The 21,570-nt window shown below is 39.5% G+C and overlaps 1 protein-coding gene across 2 annotated transcripts in view; it reads right to left on the reverse strand.

The window, feature by feature from the left end:
• The window catches only part of LOC119733167 (ATP-binding cassette sub-family G member 4-like), a 38,032-nt gene extending 17,247 nt beyond the window's left edge, over positions 1–20,785 (reverse strand). The window contains exons 1-4 of one of the 2 annotated variants that reach the window (XM_038206743.1): positions 20,605–20,785; positions 12,032–13,057; positions 1,079–1,249; positions 199–316 (exon numbers count right to left, since the gene is read on the reverse strand). In XM_038206743.1, the coding sequence (XP_038062671.1) occupies positions 199–316; positions 1,079–1,249; positions 12,032–12,392 (650 nt within the window). In that variant the 5' untranslated portion in view covers positions 12,393–13,057; positions 20,605–20,785. The remainder of the gene's footprint in view (positions 1–198; positions 317–1,078; positions 1,250–12,031; positions 13,058–20,604) is intronic. The other variant, XM_038206744.1, reaches the window with a different exon arrangement.
• Between the last annotated feature and the right edge of the window lie 785 nt (positions 20,786–21,570).

Raw genomic sequence — 21,570 nt, forward strand, 5'->3', positions numbered from 1 at the left:
GACAAGTTATATATCATCATGACATCACCAATAGTCATGTGACGTCATCTTAAAGGTGTATATATCTATAAAACTATAAGTCCGATTGGGTTGGAACTTAATTTGTATACATAGATAGGGACGTGTTACAGACAAAAGTGGAGTGACATCATGATGACTTCATTATGGGTCATGAGAGGTCATCCTAAAGGTGCATACCTGTAACCTGCCAGGGCGTTCATGAAGGAGCTCTTGCCAGCCCCTGAGGGCCCCATGATCGCAATCAGCTCCCCTGGTGAAAAGCGACCAGACAGACTCTTCAGAATGGTCTTGTTCCCTAAAAGAAAAGAGGCATGGATACAGCGCTCGGGACGGTGGCGGAAGGTTCATGTTGCGGAGGAAAGCTTCTGAAGGAATGCAGGATCACTCCTGATTTCATTGCACACCTCCTCAATCGTGTGTTGTGCCAAACATGCCAAAGGATCGAGGAAGTCTGCAATGATTTCAGGTTTGATCCTGCATTCCTTCGGAAGCTTTCGGCCGCAGCACGTGCCTTTCGCAACCGTCTCCAGCACTGTATCAACATTGGAGGATGCCAAGCCGAAAGTGTCAGATTCTGAAAGTGAGTATTTTTTTCCTATGGTGTTTAAATCTCACCCTCTTGCACAAAGTTAATAAAAGACGCTCCATAAAATTTTCATGCCTAGTTGAATATGATCCGAAATTTTGGTTTAATTCCATTGTTAAATAAACAACGGAGTTATTCAGGATCAAAAGTAGGACTATTTTTTTCACGTAGTAAAATCGTCGCGTCAGTCCAACAAGGTTCTGCAACAAAGCGCGAATGCCATGCAACAAGGTCGTAACTCACGTATCGCAACGTCCATTGACATGGAATGTACACCCGGGTTATTTTAAGCGAGATACAACCTTTTGACAATGAATACTTGCGTTTCACATACATGACGTCACACGCCAGTTTAGGAGATACGACCTTGTTAAACAGACACGACGAAATATTGAAAAATTTGATTAAACTGACATTTGTATATATATGAATATGGAAACCTTTGAATGACTCAGCCCTTAGGCCCTATACCTCTTTTGCGGGACCACATGCTGCCTTCCTTGACAGTGTAGGTGATATCACTGAACTCTAAGTGGACGGCCTGTCGCGTGGGCAAATGAGACAGTTTCTGGGCCTCGTAAGTTCGGTTCTCCACTTTCTTGAGGGGTCCAGCATTCCAGTACACTCTCTCCACATCCAAATCTGAAATGTCAACATTAGCATTTTTTTAGGTGTGGTTGAGACAAAAGGAGGGCACAATTTGGAGTACATGGTTAAACTTGCAATGCAGTATAGATTCTGATCATATGACGTCAAAAGTACCACGTGACCAGGGGGTTTCTCCGACCAGCCACCTTTGCAGTACAGGCAAGCATTGGCTGGCAAGCATTTGGCTAGCAAGCACATCGTGCAGGGCTTACTGTCAATGCGAATTCTAATAATGGCATAATGGTCGCAACGTGCTGTACAGTTGTCGTAATAAGGCTTTATTCACGAGTCGGCCATATTAAATTGAAAGCGTGGTAAAATGTTCGTTTTAGAACTTGCGAATAGAAATGAAAGTAATGAAATAACTTTTATTACAATAATACCAGTCTGCTCTGATGAATAATTTAAAATTTGTGATAAATGATATACGCTAATGTTTTAAGCCACTTTTCAAAAAAAATTTTTAAAGTGAAGCTTAGAACGCATATTCTGGCACCATCCCCTTGAACAGTTCACAGGGCCTTACACATGTATACGTGATTTTGTCGCAACGAGTACCAGTATGTCACGCTGCAATGTCGCACACCCTATGTGTGAACAAACAAATATGCGATATGTTACGCAATTTGTTTAATTAGTGCGATAAGTCACACGACTGTGTCGCATAAATGTAAACATGCTCATTGATTTGTGCATGTTTATAAAATACGCGCGACAAAGTCGTGTATATATGTGTAAATAAAATTCAGGGTACACAATAAAAAAATGGTTATCTCATGAATATTCTACCATGTCGACCCAGCAGTCAGCACTGAGTGTTAGGCTCTGCGTTTTTCTCACGGCTTTACCATCAATCATATTTTTGAAGACCTGCCTACTACAGGTACCGTACTAGGCAGGGTCACGTAGCTAGGTCAGTATAAGAGCTCAATACAACTTAAAAGGAATATATACAACATTTGCAAATATCCAAAAACAAAACTACCAATTTTTTTACGAAATACCTTGCTAGGATGTTGGTAAATGACAGTTTAAAGACTCCTGTAAAATTATGGCACATAGTGTGAAGTCATTTTCAAGAAAAGTTGTATTTTTGTATTAATTTCCAATGGTGGTCGTCCGACCACTGTTGGAAAAACCAAACTATTTTTCAACTACTGCTCCAAATTTACCTTTTATTTCAGTTCAAATTTTGTTTGCTATACATGTTCATGAATGGATGCAATCCAGCTAAACTGGTTCCTTTAACTTACAATTTTCCGGCATCTAGGGAACCAGACTACTTGAACATTTTTGTTTTTCTTGTTTTTTCCCAGCATTTTCGAACAAACAACTTCAAACATGTCAGGGTAACGATATTTGATCTACATGTATTATACTAACCCCTCAATTAGTTCATTTCTAAATTGCAGCAAAAGCCAATGATATAGTACATTCACTTTAATGTAAAATGGTATTTGTAGTGACAACGCTATCAAGTACATGTATGGTGCAGGTACAATGCAGGTACACTATCAAGTATGGTGCAGGTAGGTACACAAAAGGAGGGATTGGAGTGCATTCATATATTCAGAGCAATATGTAAAAAAACCTTGTAGTTTGAGTTCATTTGTCACTCAGAGTCACAGCACAAAACAGCACTATGGAGAGCACCGAAGCCTGACCGAATCTGCCTGCTTGCCCTGATGAGCTACATGTAAATATATAACCACACAAAGGAATTGTGCAGGAATTTGAAGTAAATATCCATGCATAATCCACCGACATGACAGAAGGATTAGGTGTACCCGTACTTTGGCATCTGAAGTGTGCATGGATGCAATTAACTCTGGATAAAAAGTGGTTATGTAAAAACTGGTTGCAAAGTGCAGAAGACAATAGAATACCCAACTCCCTAGCGTCTTTTACTAGGAAATGGACCAAGTCCATCAAAATCCATCAATCACAGTGCTTGCAATACAAAACTGTACATGACATAATGGAATCCACCATTGGTTGGCGCACTGGTAGACATTCATGCACTTGCTACACATGGCTTTAAAATCAATCGGCCTACCCCATAGCACTGCTTCAGGCCATTATTAGGCCAAAGTCCATCAAACTCCATCAATATTTAGTCACGCCAGGCTTTCTGGACCAAGTCCCCCAAAATCCAACAAAATGGGGGTGGGCGGGGATGGATTTTGATGGAGTTGGGGTGGTTAGGGTTAAGGAGGGTTTAAATGTAAATATCTGCCTTATCCATGTGAATCAATCAAAAAGACTAAAGATTTAGTAATAATTTGAACGACTGATGTGCAATAGTCTCACTTTATCACAGAAATCACAGAATTTGGGCTATAATGTTTTTCATGAAAATTTTAGAACAAAAGGGCAATAAACACCCATAATGCAATAGCTTATTAAGAGTTGGACATAAATGATACGTTTTCCACAAAATGTATCATGTATTTCCAAGTCACATGTCATTCGGGATATTTATCGAGACACCGAACTGGTTTTGTACATGCCATTAAGCTGATCAGGTTTCCGGCACCCCTTTTGAAAATTAGCAATGACTGTTGACAAAATATGGCACATGACAAACACTGAATAAAACCATTCACCTTATACAATTAAAATAACATCATGATATGTTTTTCATCATCTTCTCCAGAACACATAACTAATTTTGAAAAAATTATGTTCCGATACACGGTGGATTATTCAATATTCGTATATTTGGCATACATTAGACACAGCCATGACGTACGACCCTATTCACATCCATTTGATATTAAAAATTAAGCCATCCACTTAGGATAGGCCTACAGACTTCTACAGCAAAGTATAAACATGCCACATGTACATGTACGTGTGTAACATTTTAATACAATTTTGTTGCCATATTCTCAATTCAATATTTGCATGATACACGACTTGACACAAATGCATAGTGCAATGTTTCCCCTGCCCATTCAAACGTGAGGCGGCCCACCTCGCTACTTTCAGTGATCACCGTGCTCAATTTTTGTCAATATCACCACCTCGCTGTGAAGATTTGCAATAAAGGAATACTAATTGAAAAATATTTTATTTTGTGTAGTTTATGAGCGTTTTCCTTGACCTCTATGTATTAAGAACTCACAATTTGGATGTGTAAATGGAATCATCTCGCATTTTTGTAAGGGCAGCATCCTTTTGAGTTTGCAAACTGCATCAATTTTGTTTCAATCATCAATTTGAAATTTTACTATCTCGCTCATTTCATTAGCCAGGGGAAACACTGGCATAGTGATGCGGCATTTTCAAATAATTTACAATTTGATTATTCAAACTATGGATTCGATCGAATATTTGAACATTTCCAATATGCACTGATCAAAGTGAGTCATACGCCAGCATAATTTGAATTACAAATGTATGTGTAAGTAAACCAATTGAAAATTTAATGGGTTGCCAATCCAGATTTGTATACACACTGTACCTGCAAAAATGACAATGAGCGTATAAATTAAAATATTTTGAACATCATGTGGGCAATTTCAATTCCTGGAGAATTTGGACATATGGCTGAAAAATGGAGCCCACCACAGAGCCCCCTTGTAAAGTTCTGCAGCAGACTTGATATCATGTAAATTTAATGGTTTTGGTTATTTGCTTTGGGAGGGTTTATATGTGCATACATAAAGTGGATTTTTTAAGATGTCGGTCTTTTTAAACATCATGTGTCGTCAGTTTTATCTTTCGTTACATTCGTATGCATTTTGTGTGGTTTTTTTTTTAGTATGTAAACTACGATGCGATGCGAGGGTGCAGCCTAGCCTACACCAACTAGGGACTTAAATGACAATTAATGCTTCTGGTAATTGCTTTGGGAGGGTCTTTATTTCTTTGCTTGATGACTTTTAAAGTAAATGTGATTTTTTGTGAATGTGTATTTCTCTTGTTAATTGTTTATGTTTATTGTCTTTTATGTATGCTGGGATCCATGGGAGACCAGTGGATTCCACTGAATGGGCCACCCAGTTGAAATAAGAAATAAATAAATAATAATAAAGGGGGAAAAAGAAGTAACAATTGATTTTCATTTAATTTTGACAGATTTAAAATTTGGGGTGGGTTGGTTGCGATCCCAGTTCCCATCCCTACACATTTAAGTCTTTGTGCTGGAAAAAGTACTGCCTATAAATTACCCCAGAGAAGCCCAAACCACCCCAGCATATGGGTTTATCAAGGGGGATACATGTTTGTATACCGTGCAGAACAATGCAACAATACAAACTTGTGCTAAAGGTCAAAATCATTTGTTATAAACCCTTTTTTTCCCGTAGTGCACTGCAAACCTGCAGTACAATTGCACAAACAAGTGACACAATTAGCATTGTGCAATGAGGCACAGACATATGTATTGCGCATATCTAAAAAAATGTTCCTGTTCATTCACATAAGCAATTGTGCAGAAGCATATAAAGCTCCATGACAACAGTAAGTAGTCTCCAAACATGTATAGACCTGTCCCGTAGGCTGCCTATACACTGGTGTAGTTCCTCCATGGTTGCGTACTTGGTTTCTCAGGTTTTGGTTTTTGTTATCTCCAGTAAACGCTTTGGCCGATCAGCATGAAACCCTTTATCAGCGTCAGTGTGGTACCTGGATACTTTCCCTTCTAATAATTGTAATTTAATTAACAATATTGTGACTGAAGTCTGTAGCCCACAGTATCAATTCCAGCCATCGCAAAGTTTGTTGACCTGATATGACCACTGATCGCGGTCACGGTCACGTGACCACTTTCTCATAATTTATACTCCTCTAAGCTTTAAGCTGGTACTATTAGAGTTAATAATTCACAAAGTGGCTGACGATAGTGGCAATTTATATCTTCCGAGTTGCCCCTTTTTTCAGCTGTGAATGTTTGAATAGAAACAGGTGCTAGAATAAGGATGTCATTTTGAATTCGCTGAATTTGCTTGTGAAGTCCTGTGCTCTGTAAATGCAGCATATGCATATGATGGTGTGTCTTTGGGTGGAATTTGGGTTTTCTTCATTGTTTTTATTAGAAAAGGCAAGAACAGTTGAAAACAAAATTGTAAACATAAAGTCAAACGTACATGAACATGTATAGGACCTAAGTATAAGGTACTGTCTACACGTGTGTACGTAAAATGTATTTGGGGGTATGTGGAACAATACCTAAAATTATTTCACAAGCCTGCATTTATAAACAAAAAAAAAGCTCTTTTATGAGTGCTGTGTCAATATTAAAATAACCAAGTGATTTTATAAATTTGAAAGGTTCATTTTAGCAAGTCTTTCAGCACAGTACTCCCTCCAGCACCCGAAACTGCACAAGCACTCATGATAAATTCCTCAGATAATAATTTATTACAATGTAATTACAAAGTAGTGCTAATGGGTAACCAAAACTTGAAAGTTTCGTTTTCATGAGAATTTATTCTTCCTTTCCCAACACAAGGCAAAAGTTCGTTGACGTGTTGTTGCTGGTACGTACCAGTTACACGTAGTACATGCCCATCTACCGGTACATGTATATTTGAACAGTAAACGGAACTAATATGGTACCGGGTAATCGTTAATTAACGATCTATCATCGTCATCAACTTTTACGAAATGTTTCAATGCGTGGAGGTTTACATATTGCACAATCGAAACCTGCACATACTGTTGAATATATTGTTACTGGTATTGTTTTTTGAACAAAAATCATTGAAAATTGAGTTCAGAGACCTAAAATGACAACTGTTGAATTACCTTGCAATACCTAACATCAGAGACATGTATACGTGCTTGCATTATACTGGAAAAAAATATATATACTGTGTTCATTTATGGGGTAGTAATGATGTTAAAACATATATTAAGGCAGTATTTCATTTCCATTATTAGCATGATGGGTATAATCATCAGCTGCAATGATGTATGTAAGGCACAATAAGGCACAATATCATGTAACATACCATCCTCCTTGGATTACAAATGTCAATAAACTTTACAAAAATGGACTGCATAGTTCGTATACCTTCAACAGAAAAATATATGTTTACAATACACATTTTTGGCCAACTCCAGCGTGACAGACGGGACAGATTTACACTACCTTTTTTTTTCAAAGGCCTGCCACAACCTATATGTAAGGTGTAACCATCTAAGTTATGTGTAAAGTCAAAGCAAACACTCTGCATTTCAAATTAAAACACAATCCATGAAACTAGAGGATTCAGTTGCTGTATAGTGACAAAGTGAAACCAGCGTGACAGACGGGACGGAAGTTACACTCCATATTTTGAAAGTGACTTTCGTTGGAAAAAGTTAACTTCTCAGGCCAAGCACAAAAGTCCAGCAGTCACTTGATGATGAATGCATAGCATGCATCCACTGTCTGCCTGAGCCATGGATGTGAACTTTATAAGCTCTACACGACTACAGCAAATTTCACAAAACAGAGACCGGGGTACAATGTATCTTAACTATGCAATGCTTGTACAGTGTATCTTATTGTGGTGAAATTTTGTGCAATGTAAGTTTCACGAAACTTGGTATGTACGTAGAGCTGTGCAATGTATGAAATACATGTACATGTATACCAGGATGATCACAGTGCATGATTATTATCCACACATACCGGTACATGTATGTGTATGTGCACATCATTTCCGGATTTTAGAGGATTCAGATTCCTTCTTATCAAAAAAATAAGATGTTAATATTAACACACAAGATCCAGCATTTATATATCATTTAACCCTGCAAATCTTTCCATACATGTACGTATGCATGTACCAGCACAAATGTCCACATGTGCAAGTAAATTATGCTCTTCTCTACACTCACACATTCAACTTGAACTAGTTAGGGGATTTTGTTCAAGTGAAGTGCTTCCGAGTGGAAAAGTACAAGTACACAAGGGAGGGGGCCTTTGTGAAAGTGCAGGGGTGGGAACTACATAGTACATGTATACAGTATGTGAAAAGATATTTATAAGCAGCAGTCTCATCCAGTAGTTAAGAATCATGAAACAATAGAGTCCAACAATTTTATGGAGTACAGGGCGAGTCAAAAAGAAAGTGACCCAAAATATTTTTTTTTTATATAAAGCAATCAAATTTGAAACACAAATGAAGTATATCTTAAAAGAGCATGTGGTTAATTCCGAATGAGAGTAGCGAACTCATGAATTTTCAAAGTACTGGTACATTTTCTACAAGTAAATCATTTTTTTCTGGGAAAGTAGACAAACAAAGCTTTCACTTTCAGAAACAGTTTTTGCTTCTCCTTCTACTGCACTTTGATTTTTTTTTTATCAAGGATTGAAATTTCACTAATTTCACTTTGTCACTATATACGGCCACTGGATCCTCTAGTTTCATAGATTGTTTTTTATTTTGAAATACAGAGTGTTTACTTTGACTTTATCCCTAACATATTGGTTGTGGCAAGCCTTTGAAAAAAAAGGTAGTGTAAATCTATCCCGTCTGTCATGCCGGAATTGGCCATGTTCTTCCACTTATTTAAAAAAAAAATGATCAATGCTATCAGAAATTATGCGCATTTTACTAAAATAACCCATTTTTTTATCGCTGTCCATGGAATGCCATAGGAGGCTATTGAGACGAGTGAGAATTACAGCATTCAAATACCAATAAGATTTTAATCGCTTAAATCAAAACTGAAACATTATTTTTACTGTCAGATGGTTTGAATAATGATGAACATTTCATCTATTTTTTTTCTGAAATAATGGCAATTTTGGTACGTTTTCTTTTGCAAGTTCTCCTCCAATCATCGAGGTGGGAAAACGTCAATGTTTCATTGTATTCAATGGGTATTCATCAGTTTGTAGAACTGTAAATGATCAGTGGTGGACAGCTGAATTTTGTGATACTCATAACTTGGGAATAGAGTAAATGCAATTTACGGGAAATTTTCACAGTAAATGTTGGTGTCCTGAGTCTACCAAAATCCACCAGTGAGTCCATCAGAATCCACCAGTGTAGTACATATACCTCGTACACACGAAACATATAGCCAAGGAGTTAAACTGTTGAGATCCTGAATCCATCAAAGTCTGCTCAATATGGAGGTACATGTATCCTGAATCCATCAAAACCCTGCAGTACTGCTAGGCTTATACTGTCCCGAATCCATCAAAATCCCCCAATTTTTTTCCATATGGAGGTATCCTGGATCTGCTGGATTACTCCAAAACAGGGGTGCGGAATTTTATGGAATCAGGTATGTTAGGGTTAATGAAATAGAGAGAGCCACATATTTTTTAAAAAAATCTAATTCGGGCACTTTCTTTTTGACTCGATCGCCCGGAAGTACTTAAAAAAAAAACGGCTTTCAGGTATGTGTGTCAGATTTTTTAATTTTTATTTATTGCATAGGAATGCACCCATTCAGTATGTATTTAACCTCCGATTTTGTTCATTCAAAAAGTCTATTTTTCCATTAACACACATACGGTTTAAGTACCGTATGTATGTACATCGACACTGCGCATAAGTGTGTCCCAATTAAGCGAGTGACCTTATAAATTTTTATGCAATTTGCGGATTAGATAGAGGTTGCAACTAGATGTCCAGCTTTCACCTCAAGATGTTACACAGCACACGTTAAGAGATTTCCATGTCAAATTCTACTCTGTGTGGATACCTGATGATGCTCAGTACTGTGCGGTGTACGCATTTCAGCGTATGGTGCGCTGCATACATGTATTTTATGCATTGCAACTGTATCCCTATTTTGCCCATTAGAATATTTGTATGACCAAAACACCATTTTACAGTTTTGTTGAAGAAAGCAAAGAGAAGGGGAAAACTACCCTTTTTTAACTCTTTCGCTACGGCGAGCCGCTGATAGCGGCTCACCAAAATTGTACAAGTCGTGCGGAAAGCCGCTGGCAGCGGCTCGGTGACATCGCCGTGAATAAACAGGGTATCCCCATGACGTGTGCTTTATCTACATAATTTATGTCGTATAACCTCTGACCCTAGTTTGAGCCGCTGCCAGCGGCTCTCCGTCTGGCCGAGGTGCGCTGCAGGTTATTGTGAGCAGTTTGTTTACAGAGATACATTTAAAGATGGCGGCGTCCACATCGACACACGGCGGAATTTCCAGCGATTTATTACGTCCAAACGGGACAAAATCGGTAAGTTAAATTCCGTAGCGAAAGACTTAAAGCTACAAATCGTATGTTCCATGGGCCCTGAAACTGTGGGTCTTAATACAACTTAACATGGCCAAACTTTCTTTTTCTTCAAACTTTGCATTAAATGGTCTCTTGGAATGTGCAGCAATTTCTGAAAATATACTAACTGCAAAAACCTGAATACTTTTCCATTCAGACACATTGTTATTACATCCCATTAAAAAAAGTCACAATACTGATGAAACAGGAATGCAAAATCTGAGGGTTAGCGCAAAGTTACTCCAGAGTCCCAACTTGTTTATAGCTGATTTGACAATCTCTCACACAAAAAATAATAGCTGATGAAGACGACGTGAAAATCAGCAAAATTATTCTTAAGATAATAGTTTAAACAGTTTGAATGGACAAGCGCAAGTTAACTCCAGTGTCTAGTCAATGGAAAGATAGCCTTGGTCAAGGCGTTCGATGATAGTTTCCGATGATTGATGGTTGGCCGCTATTAAACGAAACAGTAGCCGCGCTTGGCACTCACAAGGCTACAATATGCAAATCATTTGGTGCTGAGCGAACGCCTTGGAACAACGGTCATAATGGCCTTTATATCATTTTCATGCAATTTTGTTTATCACTGGCTTTAAATCTAGTTATATTTGGTCTGTTGAACAAAAGAAATTGACGGGAGTAGGGACCTGAACCTGCGACCTCTGGATTGCCATTCCGGTGCTCTACCGACTGAGCTATCCAGACCTACCGGTATGTTGGCGGATTCCCACTTTGTCCACTACTTTGTTAAAAGGACACTAGCCAGAATGCCATGTAGCCAGTGATTACACCCTACACCTGTAAGTCACTATGCTTGCAACACAAATGCTACAAACCTGGGAAAAAGCAAACGGGATCAGTCTAGAGAATACTGCTTAACCAGTTCGCGCCGAAATTATTTTGACACTGACCGGACCCAGGCAACAGGATTGTTTTTCAAGAACCTCTATGCCAGACGAGTTCAGGCCGTCATCTGCGGTGAGCACACCCTGATATTTCCGGCGTCACTCACAGCGAGTGGGTCGCAGACAGATATTTCCAGCCTTGTGCGTTGCGTGTTTATCCGTCATCTGTTCTGAAAACCGCAAAACCTTTGCCGCTTTTTAAATTTTTACGGAGGCCAAGTGTATGGAGAAAAAAAAATGTCTACATTTCGGCGCGTATGTGCGGTTGCCCCACCTGACATCAAAAGCTGGATACGCTACTGACCTGGTTATAGTTTCCCACGGGTGTGTTAATTTGATAACTTGTTTTGGTTTAGCATGAATCTTGAACACCAGTCTGAAATAGTGTGTACTTGTAGGGAACTTCTCAAAATTCAGAATGCTTGGAACGTTCCAACAGGGAACATCGCCTGTGCCAAGTTCCCAATGGGAACAGCCCGGAATGACAGGTGATTCCGTGTGGGAACGTTGGTCCATGCATGTGCACGCTTACTCGGGAACAGCCCGTTCCAGGTAGCACAGTGTTCCTGAAAGGAACGTTCCATGTGGAACGGGCACGTTCCGACTTTTGAGACGTTCCCTTAGTGACACAAAATGAATTCAACTGTACTGATGTAAACAGATTTAAATACCTACCAACTTGGGAAGCCTGGTCGATCACCACAGGCTTCACCCTGTGGCGAACATCACACGCGCATTCTCCCCCGCCATCTGATTTGCATAATGACCTATGACCCTGCAGACGGCAGTGCCCCACTTGGTTAGACGAGGTCATTCCCGTGGCCAAATTATGCGCCTTGCTGTCCACCTGCGAGGCCACGCGCTCCAGTTCGCCTCGCAAGGTGAACCCCTCGCGGGCCAGCGATTTGGTTTCGTCTGAAAGCAGTTTCATGTGTTCCGTCAAGGCCTGCACAGACTGCAAAATCACGTCGTCTGATTCCCAAGTTCCAGTAACGCTGTCGGCCATCTCCATTTCGACATGTGTATCCGCAGACATGACTGCTTCTGCAAATTCACGTTTAGCGCTTGAAACAGGTTTTTCTCCAGCAGTATTTCTCACACAGGTTCTTGATCAAACACACACTGCAGTCCATGTCACAGACATATGCTTTGTATGTAAATGTACATGTACAATTGTAGGCTTTGTGCATACAGAAGTACTGAACATTGATAAAAATGAAAAGCCGTTCCGGTTCGGTGAAGTCAAATTCCTTACACAACTGCATTCAACTTCTGCTGGGCGGTTAACTTTTGATATTTTCAATTTAAATAAAAGTGTACATGTAGGCTGGAATGCAATGAGTTGATTTGAACAATTTGATTGACAAAGCCCAAGTTTTGAGGGCTGCATGGGGTCCGTGAGTCATGTTTAATTCATGACCGGCTCGCCTTCTGGTTTTTGGGCTGGTTGAAGTATCACTGTGCACTTCCGCTTTCATGGGTTCGGTGATGTAGGAAATGTCGTAAAGTCCATGCTGTGCATCCACTGCTTCCGATTGGTCAGTTGTTTGCTAATGAAATCTGATCCTTGATTGGTCAGTTAATGCTGGGCACTGGTAACATATGTGGGTGGAGCCTGCTAATGAAAGCTAGCCCATGATTGGTCAGTTGCTCCGCATCTGCCCTTCTCTGTAGGCTTCGATGGGGTTACCTTAAAAGCACCTGGATGGCAAAAAAAAATAAAAAACACAATCTGTAGATAAAGATGGCTGGACCACTAAAACCACACTGACCACAAATTAGCCCCAACTACAATGGATTTAGATAACAAATCACTCACACAACACAGGGTATAAGGTCAACGTTTTGATAATGCCCACAATAGGCCTATACTATAGTCTGAGTCAATATGTGATAACACGTCTCCTGATTTGAGACCATTTACTTAGTATAAGCTCATTCTAAAGCAAACAGTGCCATTTGTAATTATCTGTATTGTGAAATGTTAGATATATTTTGGTACAAGGAGGGGACAATACATGCACCTTGATCTGCTGGATTTGATATGGGAAACCCTTTTGATAACCAAGCGTGTTTTTGTATTGATTGATAGACCACCCAACTTACTGTCAGTGCAAGGCACAACATTTGCCTGCATGCCACCCAGCATTTTAACAATCCAAAATCCTAAATAAAATGAGCCCATTATAGTAAAGCCCTTTTCACACTAGACAAATCTCGGGGTTGACGCAGGGTTGACGCAGGGTTGAAAACATGCATCGTTTCACACTTGAAGAATTTCAACCATGCGTCAACCCTGCGTCAACCCCCAGATTGATTTCGCCCGGGTTGAACTCAACCCTGCTCCAGACCAGGGTTGAGATTGTCAACCCGGGTTGAAATTCTTGCCAGGGTTCAATACAGTAGTAACTGAGAATGATAAGCTTGATTTGCATGAAACATGTGTGAAATGATGTGGGGTTGAACGCCGGGTTGAAAAATCAAAAACTCAACCTAGGGCAGCACTGGGTTCGCCCAGGGTTGAGTTCAACCCAGGTTGAAAGGCTGTAGTGTGAAAAGGGCTGGCCAAACTGCCCAAAACCACCCTGCCTATTACTCCTTGTACTGCCTGAAACCACCTGAGCATCTACATGTATGTGTTTTTTCCCTTCATTCTTCATGGAATAAATACATTGTAATACAATGTAGTACAGGTGTTAATTGGATTAACCAATTCCCACTGGAAACAAAATTGGAAGTGGCTGTATTAGTTACAGTGCTGCCAACTGTTATTCAAATGAGCACAATTAAACATGCACTCGCAACAAAGCAAGTACTGAAGTTGAAACAACTGTAAGAACTGATTTGGAATAAAAGTTGAAGGAAAATTGAAGTGTGGTATTGGAATTCTGTATTTGTAACTAAATCCAAGTGTGGTATTGGAATTCTGTCTTTGTAACTAAATCCGTTAGGATCAGAATTTTCCAAACGAATGAAAAGTCAATTCGTACAGGGAACACTTATGCTATAAATTCTTAAAGTTCAGCAATTATCAATCCACAAATTCCATCGAAAACGTTCTGTTAAAAAAAAATATAAACAAATATAAAAGTGGCATAATGAGCTTTCTACTCTAGACTTTCTGTAAGCCTGTTTATGTTAGCTTTTTACTATCTACAAATTAAAAAAATAGGGGAAATTGTTTGGAACTCGATGAAGTGCCACAGACTTTGACTTTGCTTAATATTTATATGCAGTAAGGAGTCAGTCATCTTAAAATAAACATCTAGGACTAGTTGTAGACTTTATCCGCAATTAGACCATTGTATCACATATTTGTTGTGTGCATGATTCTAGCCAGCTTCCGCGAAATCTTCCTGTATCAGTTTGTAAAGAATGCTGATGGAGATTTTTTTTTCTACGCATGTTAATTACGTATGTGCATATGTATTAGCATAAACCCTGAACTCTGAAGTAAATTCTCCATACAATTTAGTTTACTCTTTGTGTACTCTGTGAAATAGATGGAAACTCTGATAGCAGAAAGTCATAAGTTCAATCCCTCTTTTAGTTCAAAAACATCTAGGAAATATTGTTTTAAATGTAGGGCAATTAAAGCTGACTAAATCCTTAAAATATCTGCTCTAAATTTACGAGTGATATTTTTTACGACCCTTCACCCATGCACTACAGTATTGCACAATGCACCGTATTTCAAGGACACCAATTGTGCCATTGTCATGGTGCTTATTTCGAAACTTTGTACTCTCAAAACGAAATCAAGCTGGAATCAGCATTGTTTAGAATTAACATACAATGACAAATAGTTTGGTTTCGAACTTGCACCCTAACAGTCTGACAGTCAGAACAGCATTTGCCATTTAAAGGTGCACATTCATTGTACTTTTTATTTACAAACTGCTTAAGTAATATGATAAGGCATGGGGAAAATATACATGCACACCTGAACGACATCTCGATTGTTTTTGTCAACCCTTTTTGTTTATTTAATCTTGCTTGAGTGAATTATGGTGTTATTGGCATATTGTATGAAAAGGGGTAGAACAGCAAGTTTACAATGATTTTTTTCGATCGATTAATCATTCCCTTTTCGATTACGGTTTCAAGTAATCGAACGGCCAACTTGTTTGGGAAAATGCAAGTTGCGAAAAACGGGATGAATTGAAAACTGAATCGTCTGTATCTCGATTCTAGACTTAGGCCATTCACATTTTCTGAAGACAAGCATCACATTCGTGGCATATACAACATTTTTGGCCATTCTCTCATGCCTTTTGAAAGGAAACCTTTATTTTCAAAAAGTTGTTTTCAATTAATCGAATAGAAAAATGAAACCGACTCATCGACACTTCCATCGATTAATCGAGTAACTGAATAATATGGTGCTTGGGGCCCTAGAAAAGGGGCCTCATTTATTATTGTCAGGTTGGCGTTGCAGTACTTTCCTCGCCTTCCACCGCTGTGACCCGGGTTCGAATCCCGCCTGGGCCAATATGTGGATTGGGTTTTCAGTCCCTACCTGATTCCGTGGGTTTTCCTCAGAATATTCTTCTGGGCTTTTCCTCCCCCCTCTAAAACTGTAATTTCTTCTCATTGTCTTCTCTCCACAGGTTTCTTCAGGCTTGCGAGCTACAGTGCCTAGGGTCCTTTTGAGCAATCCTTGGTTTCATTACCAAAAATGAATAATAATAATAATAACAATAAGGGAATAAATGTGTGCTCGAGAGGTTTTTATCACTCTGTTTAATACCGCTTAGAGTCTGGATGCTGATAATTACCCGAGCCGGAGGCGAGGGTAATTATCAGCACCCAGACTCTAAGCGGTATTAAACAGAGTGATAAATACCGACCGAGCACATATTTATTCCCATTCATAAATACCTTATCCGTAAAAAAATATCAAATAATTCGTTCAAAAAATCCTGATTTTGTTCAACAAGTTCACTTCATGCTTTTTGAAACATCCCTCTAGCAAAATAATGGAGTGTTCAGCTGGCGAGTAAGATGTAAACAACCCTTTTATGGAGATTGACGCGCGCGTAGCATGTTCTGCGCGATGTCACGCAGAACGCACCTGGGGCGTTGCGTTTTGAATTTAGAACTATAAAATTCTGACTCGCATGTAGTGTTGCGCATGCCTACGTGAGGATTGTGAACGTTCAACCAATGAAACGGTAAGAGGCACTGGATTTTTAGGAGTCCACATTCTATTGTGACACTGGAAAAGTGTTTAAGACCAGCTAGCCATGTCTTTATCATCCGTTTAAGACCGGCCACGTGACGGGCTCTCGACCAATAGGAATAGCTAAACTGTCTGAGGTATTTATGAATAACATATAAAGTGCAATTTGTTAAGCTCCAAAATATAATTTCACTAAATTCACCAAAATCAAATACACCACACAAACATTTTTTGGCAGTCCCCTTAAAGGGAATATATACAACATTTCAATTGCAAACATTAAAAACAAAACTACCAAATTGTTATGAAATACATGTACCTTACTGGACTGTCGGTGAATGACAGTCTGAAGCATCTGTCCTGTAAACATCATGGCACCTCATGTGCTGTCATTTTCAAGAGAGGTGGCTTTTTTGTATCAATTTCCAATGCTGGTCGGCTGACCAGCATTGGGAACAAAAGTTTTACTTTTTTTTTCTTCTTCAAATACTGCCCCCAATTTACCATATTTACTGAGTCTGCATTTTGTTTGCAATTGATGACACACCTAGTATGAACTGGTACAAGTCGGCTAGAATGGTTCCCCAACCTTACAATTCCCCAACGTCTGTAAATTACTCTGTTTCATCTGAAGTGGGGTTAGGGAACCAGACTATGTGAGGAACATGATTTTTCTTGGTTTTTCCAGCATCTAACACAAAACTTCAAACAAGTCAGTGTAACAATATTTGCTATGAAAACACTAACCCCCCAAATCCATCCATTTCTGAAAATTGCAGCAAAAGCAATTGTTGTATAGTCCCTTTAAATATTAGTGTAGCAGTCAATTCACAAATCCAGTCACAAGTGAAAGGGAATGAACAACAAGTAAGGAGTGCCGTTTGTAACAGTTGAGTTCAGACTGGATGGCATGTGTGACAGACTTGTAATTGACTTCATTGTGATGAATTGCAGTGTGATCCAACACGGCCTAGTACATGTACATGTACAACCATGGAGGCAACCACCTTGACCGCGTGCAATTCGCTCCATTGTCACAATAGGCTAAACTGCCTTGCTCTATGGTTGAACACACCCTACATGTACAAAATGTACATGCAAGCAGGTCAAATTATTAATGCATGTCTTTTTTCCTATTAACCCTATTAAACCCCCTAGCTAGGGTGATTTTAATACTAGGAACCTTCCTCATCCTTTCAAATTCCAACACCATATGGTAAACCACCTTGCTCAATGGGTAAACTGTTGCCATAAACAGTTGGACTCTGTTCATTTGTGGTATATATGTGAAGCACAGTCAGTTTACTAGTGTAGTACTCATCCTAACAGATTCTAACAAACCCTGGTGTTGGAGTTTGGCATCGTTAGGGTTAAAGAACTCAAACTATCATCTGGAAAGAATGTGATCCTCCCATATCCAACTTGTGACAACAATTGTAATTTTGCTTGGAAAAACTAATCAAGAGGCTGAACCCCACGAATTAAGAAATATGTATTTTAAAATGTTACATGACGTCCCATGGGTTCATTGCACAAGTACTCCTTCAATGCCCAGAAAAGAAGATTTGGGGAGACCTAGACTGGTTACCGGTCCATCCACTGCATATTTCAAATGATAAAAAGGTATTGGGGCGGAATTTCTATGAATTTTTTTTTTTGACAGAGCTGGCTTTTTTTTTAAGCAGCCACTGCCAGAAATACTGGGGCAAACTCCTTCTCTTTGCGATTTACTGGGTTCTTTTACGTGTATTACACAATGCACAGGACCTATGGGATTACGTCTCATCCGAAGGATGAAGCAATAATGGTAAAGTGTATTGCTTGAGGACACAAGTCAAGACTGGGACTCGAACCCACACTCTGCTGATGAGAAACATCTTAACCGCTCGGCCATGACACTCCACGAGCAACCGATGAAAACTGGTGTGCAAATGAATTGATATTTTCATCGGATGACGTCAGCCCGTCCCGGCCCCAACTATGGGGCTGTGAACCAGATACAACTGTCATTTGATTCTTCCTCATTATATATCAAGAATTAAACCTGATCATCCTTTCACACATTGTTACATAGTTTGTAATAAGAAATATTATAGTTTTGAAAATCCTATTTGAAAGCTTAATATCAGAATGAAGAAAGTTTTGTGGAACTCCTTTTTAGATACAAGTTTCATTACCTCATGAATATGAATATTACGACCATGCCAATATTTGCCAATCAGAATCAAAAGTTCAAGCTTACGCTTCCAACACTGACCAATCACAATCGTTCCTCTGGGCCCGATGACTTGTACATGTCTTTTCATGTACCAGGTGGAGTGTCATGGCCTAGCGGTTAAGAGCACCGGATTCATGTTCTGGTGTTTCAGAGGCAACAGTGACGTGGGTTCGAGCCCGCCGGCGGACACTTGTGCCCTTAAGCAAGGCACTTAACCATTCTTGCTTCGTCGCATGGGACGTAAAGCCGTAGGTCCGGTGTGTTGTATAATGCACGTTAAAGAACCAGTAACACTTGTCGCTAAGAGAAGGGGTTCACCCGGTGTCCTGGCAGTGGCCGAAGCACCTTATAAACCCTTAAAAGGTGCTACATAATGGGTCTCATATATCTCACGTACTGCATTCATCTAGTAATAGACATAACTTCCAGTGCCTTGTTTACCTATACTCCGTTGCGATAATATTATAGTTTTGAAAACCATATTTTAAAGCTGATCAGAATGAAGACAGTTTAGTGGAATTCCTTTTTAGATACCAGTTTCATTAACTCATGAATATGAATATTATGACCATGCCAATATTTGCCAATCAGAATCAAGATTTTCAAGCTCACGCAGTCACGCTTGACCAACACTGACCAATCTCAATCGTTCCTCTGGGCCTAATGACTGGTACATGTTCCTTGAAAAAAATTCTTTAAAAAAAATAGTATTTCTTTTCTAACATCTAAAGTTTAAAAGTTTAAAATTTTATTTCCAAATTATATTTCTTATGTTCTATTTGGGTTGACCCGACCTCTCTCTCTGGCCGGCAATTTCAACCAGGCCAGCCCAGCACTGAGTCAAAATAAATTAAGTGACTGTTTTTAACAGTTGAGGGCTCCCTGCCTCCACAAAGTAGGATTGACTGGCTGTGACTGTTATAAAATCTGATATAGCTATGCTAAGGAGGTTAATACTGATAGGCCATCTGTGCCTACGTGTGATCACCTGCTTTTGTCTCTTGATGGAATTTGACTGTCGCAGTAAGAAATATGATCTGACCGTTGGTGACTAGCCTGTGTAAAAGGCATGGAAAGGGAACAGGTAGTCCAAAAATTTAGGACTCTCAATACTGTGTATGGGAAATCCTTATCTTTAGGACCCTGTGCCTTAAGATAAGGTTAAAAGACTCACCAAAACAACTGACTAAATGGCACTCAAATCTTGACACATCTGAACAGTTGGTAACGACAGCTTCTTGAATATCAGCAGGTTAATTTTGTGGAAAGAGGGCAGCAATTTGATTTATGAGGGAATTTAAGGGGTAAAAGACAACAACGTCAACCAGAACACAGGCTCACAAACCAAGATGGCAAACGTGTAAGTTCGATGCAATGAAAGCTTGATGCTGCTTGGCTAATAACAAAACAAAAAAAAGGTTCTTTTTTTTAGCATCCAATCAGCATCAGCTTTCATTGTGTCGGGCTATCACGCGTAATGTATAAAACCCAATCCACATATTGACCCAGGCAGGTGAAAGGCGAGGAACATACCGCTACGACCCGACTCCCCTTAAGAGTCTGACTTGATCCACTTCACTCATTAATAACATGGATCCAACCTGACTCCACTTCACCACCTCCATAGTTTGACTGGTTCACCGTACCCCATAGGTTTGTGCAATGGAGGAACTGAGGAATAATATTGTGCATAAACCGCATTGCTTATTTGTCATCCATACCCATGAACATGATCATAATGCAATTATGTGAACGTCGAAAAGTTATGTCCAAAACATTGTCGAGTCAATCTACAACAAGTACAAGCTTACAGTTAATACATTGTTATGCCTGTTGACAACATTTTACCTGCACAAACTGTTTGACAGTCCAAAGTCATGAACACAACGAGTCCCAAGATCCTTGCTGCCGAGAGATCGAGCAAATTCACCTGCAGATCCAATATGTAACTGCGATGTTTCGGCCTGCATACTTATGCATCGATGTTTTTTTTCTTCCAAAATCAGCAAGTAGTGAATTGTTGACAAATGCATGCAGCGTGCACATTATGATAAGTCGCGCCGGCGCGCCGTGTCCAATTACAATAGGGCCGCTTCCATTGCACTAATAGGGGTGGCCGCATTACTTTAACGCGTTCGCAATTACTTTCGTCGGAAAACAGATCATGAATGTCATGCCCTCGTTGCCCTTTAAATATGGACACATTCATTGTATCTTGTGGTATGTATCTACTGTGACAAAACAATTGTTATGAATGACTGAATAATGGGTTTTATTTTTTTCAGTCCCCATGAACTCTATAATTAATGGAATGCGATTTCTACGGCAGTGGTTTTTGTAGTCCTGGCACAGGCGCTAGTGGATCGTCCTTGCTCTATGATCAGACCACCAGCGTGCCTGTTGGCACTATCATATTTGGGAAATCCTTAGGGGAGAGCGTTATATGTTTTAGAACAATGCAAATATATTAAACCGGAAACTTAAAGGCCAATAGGCCTATAATTCATTGGGTTTTTTTTTTTAAATTAACACTCTTTTGGCTGATTTCAAATTTTCAGGGGTCAATAATATTAACATCACACAGTATGTTGGTGAAAACACATTAGGGTCTACTTCTTGGACGATTCAGATTGTCCCAAAAAAACAGATTGTCCAAAAAAATATATATATAAGGTCAACAGGAGAACTTTTCAGTTGAAAAATGATTCGGATTACCCATGAACGAAGCCACATGATCGTAATGAAGGTGGAATGGTGGCCAGCATAGGCGTCGCCAGGATTTTTTTCCGGGGGGGGGGGGGCGGCAAGCAACTT

Source organism: Patiria miniata, unplaced genomic scaffold, assembly GCF_015706575.1.
Source record: "Patiria miniata isolate m_02_andy unplaced genomic scaffold, ASM1570657v1 HiC_scaffold_25, whole genome shotgun sequence".
Lineage (NCBI taxonomy): Eukaryota > Metazoa > Echinodermata > Asteroidea > Valvatida > Asterinidae > Patiria > Patiria miniata.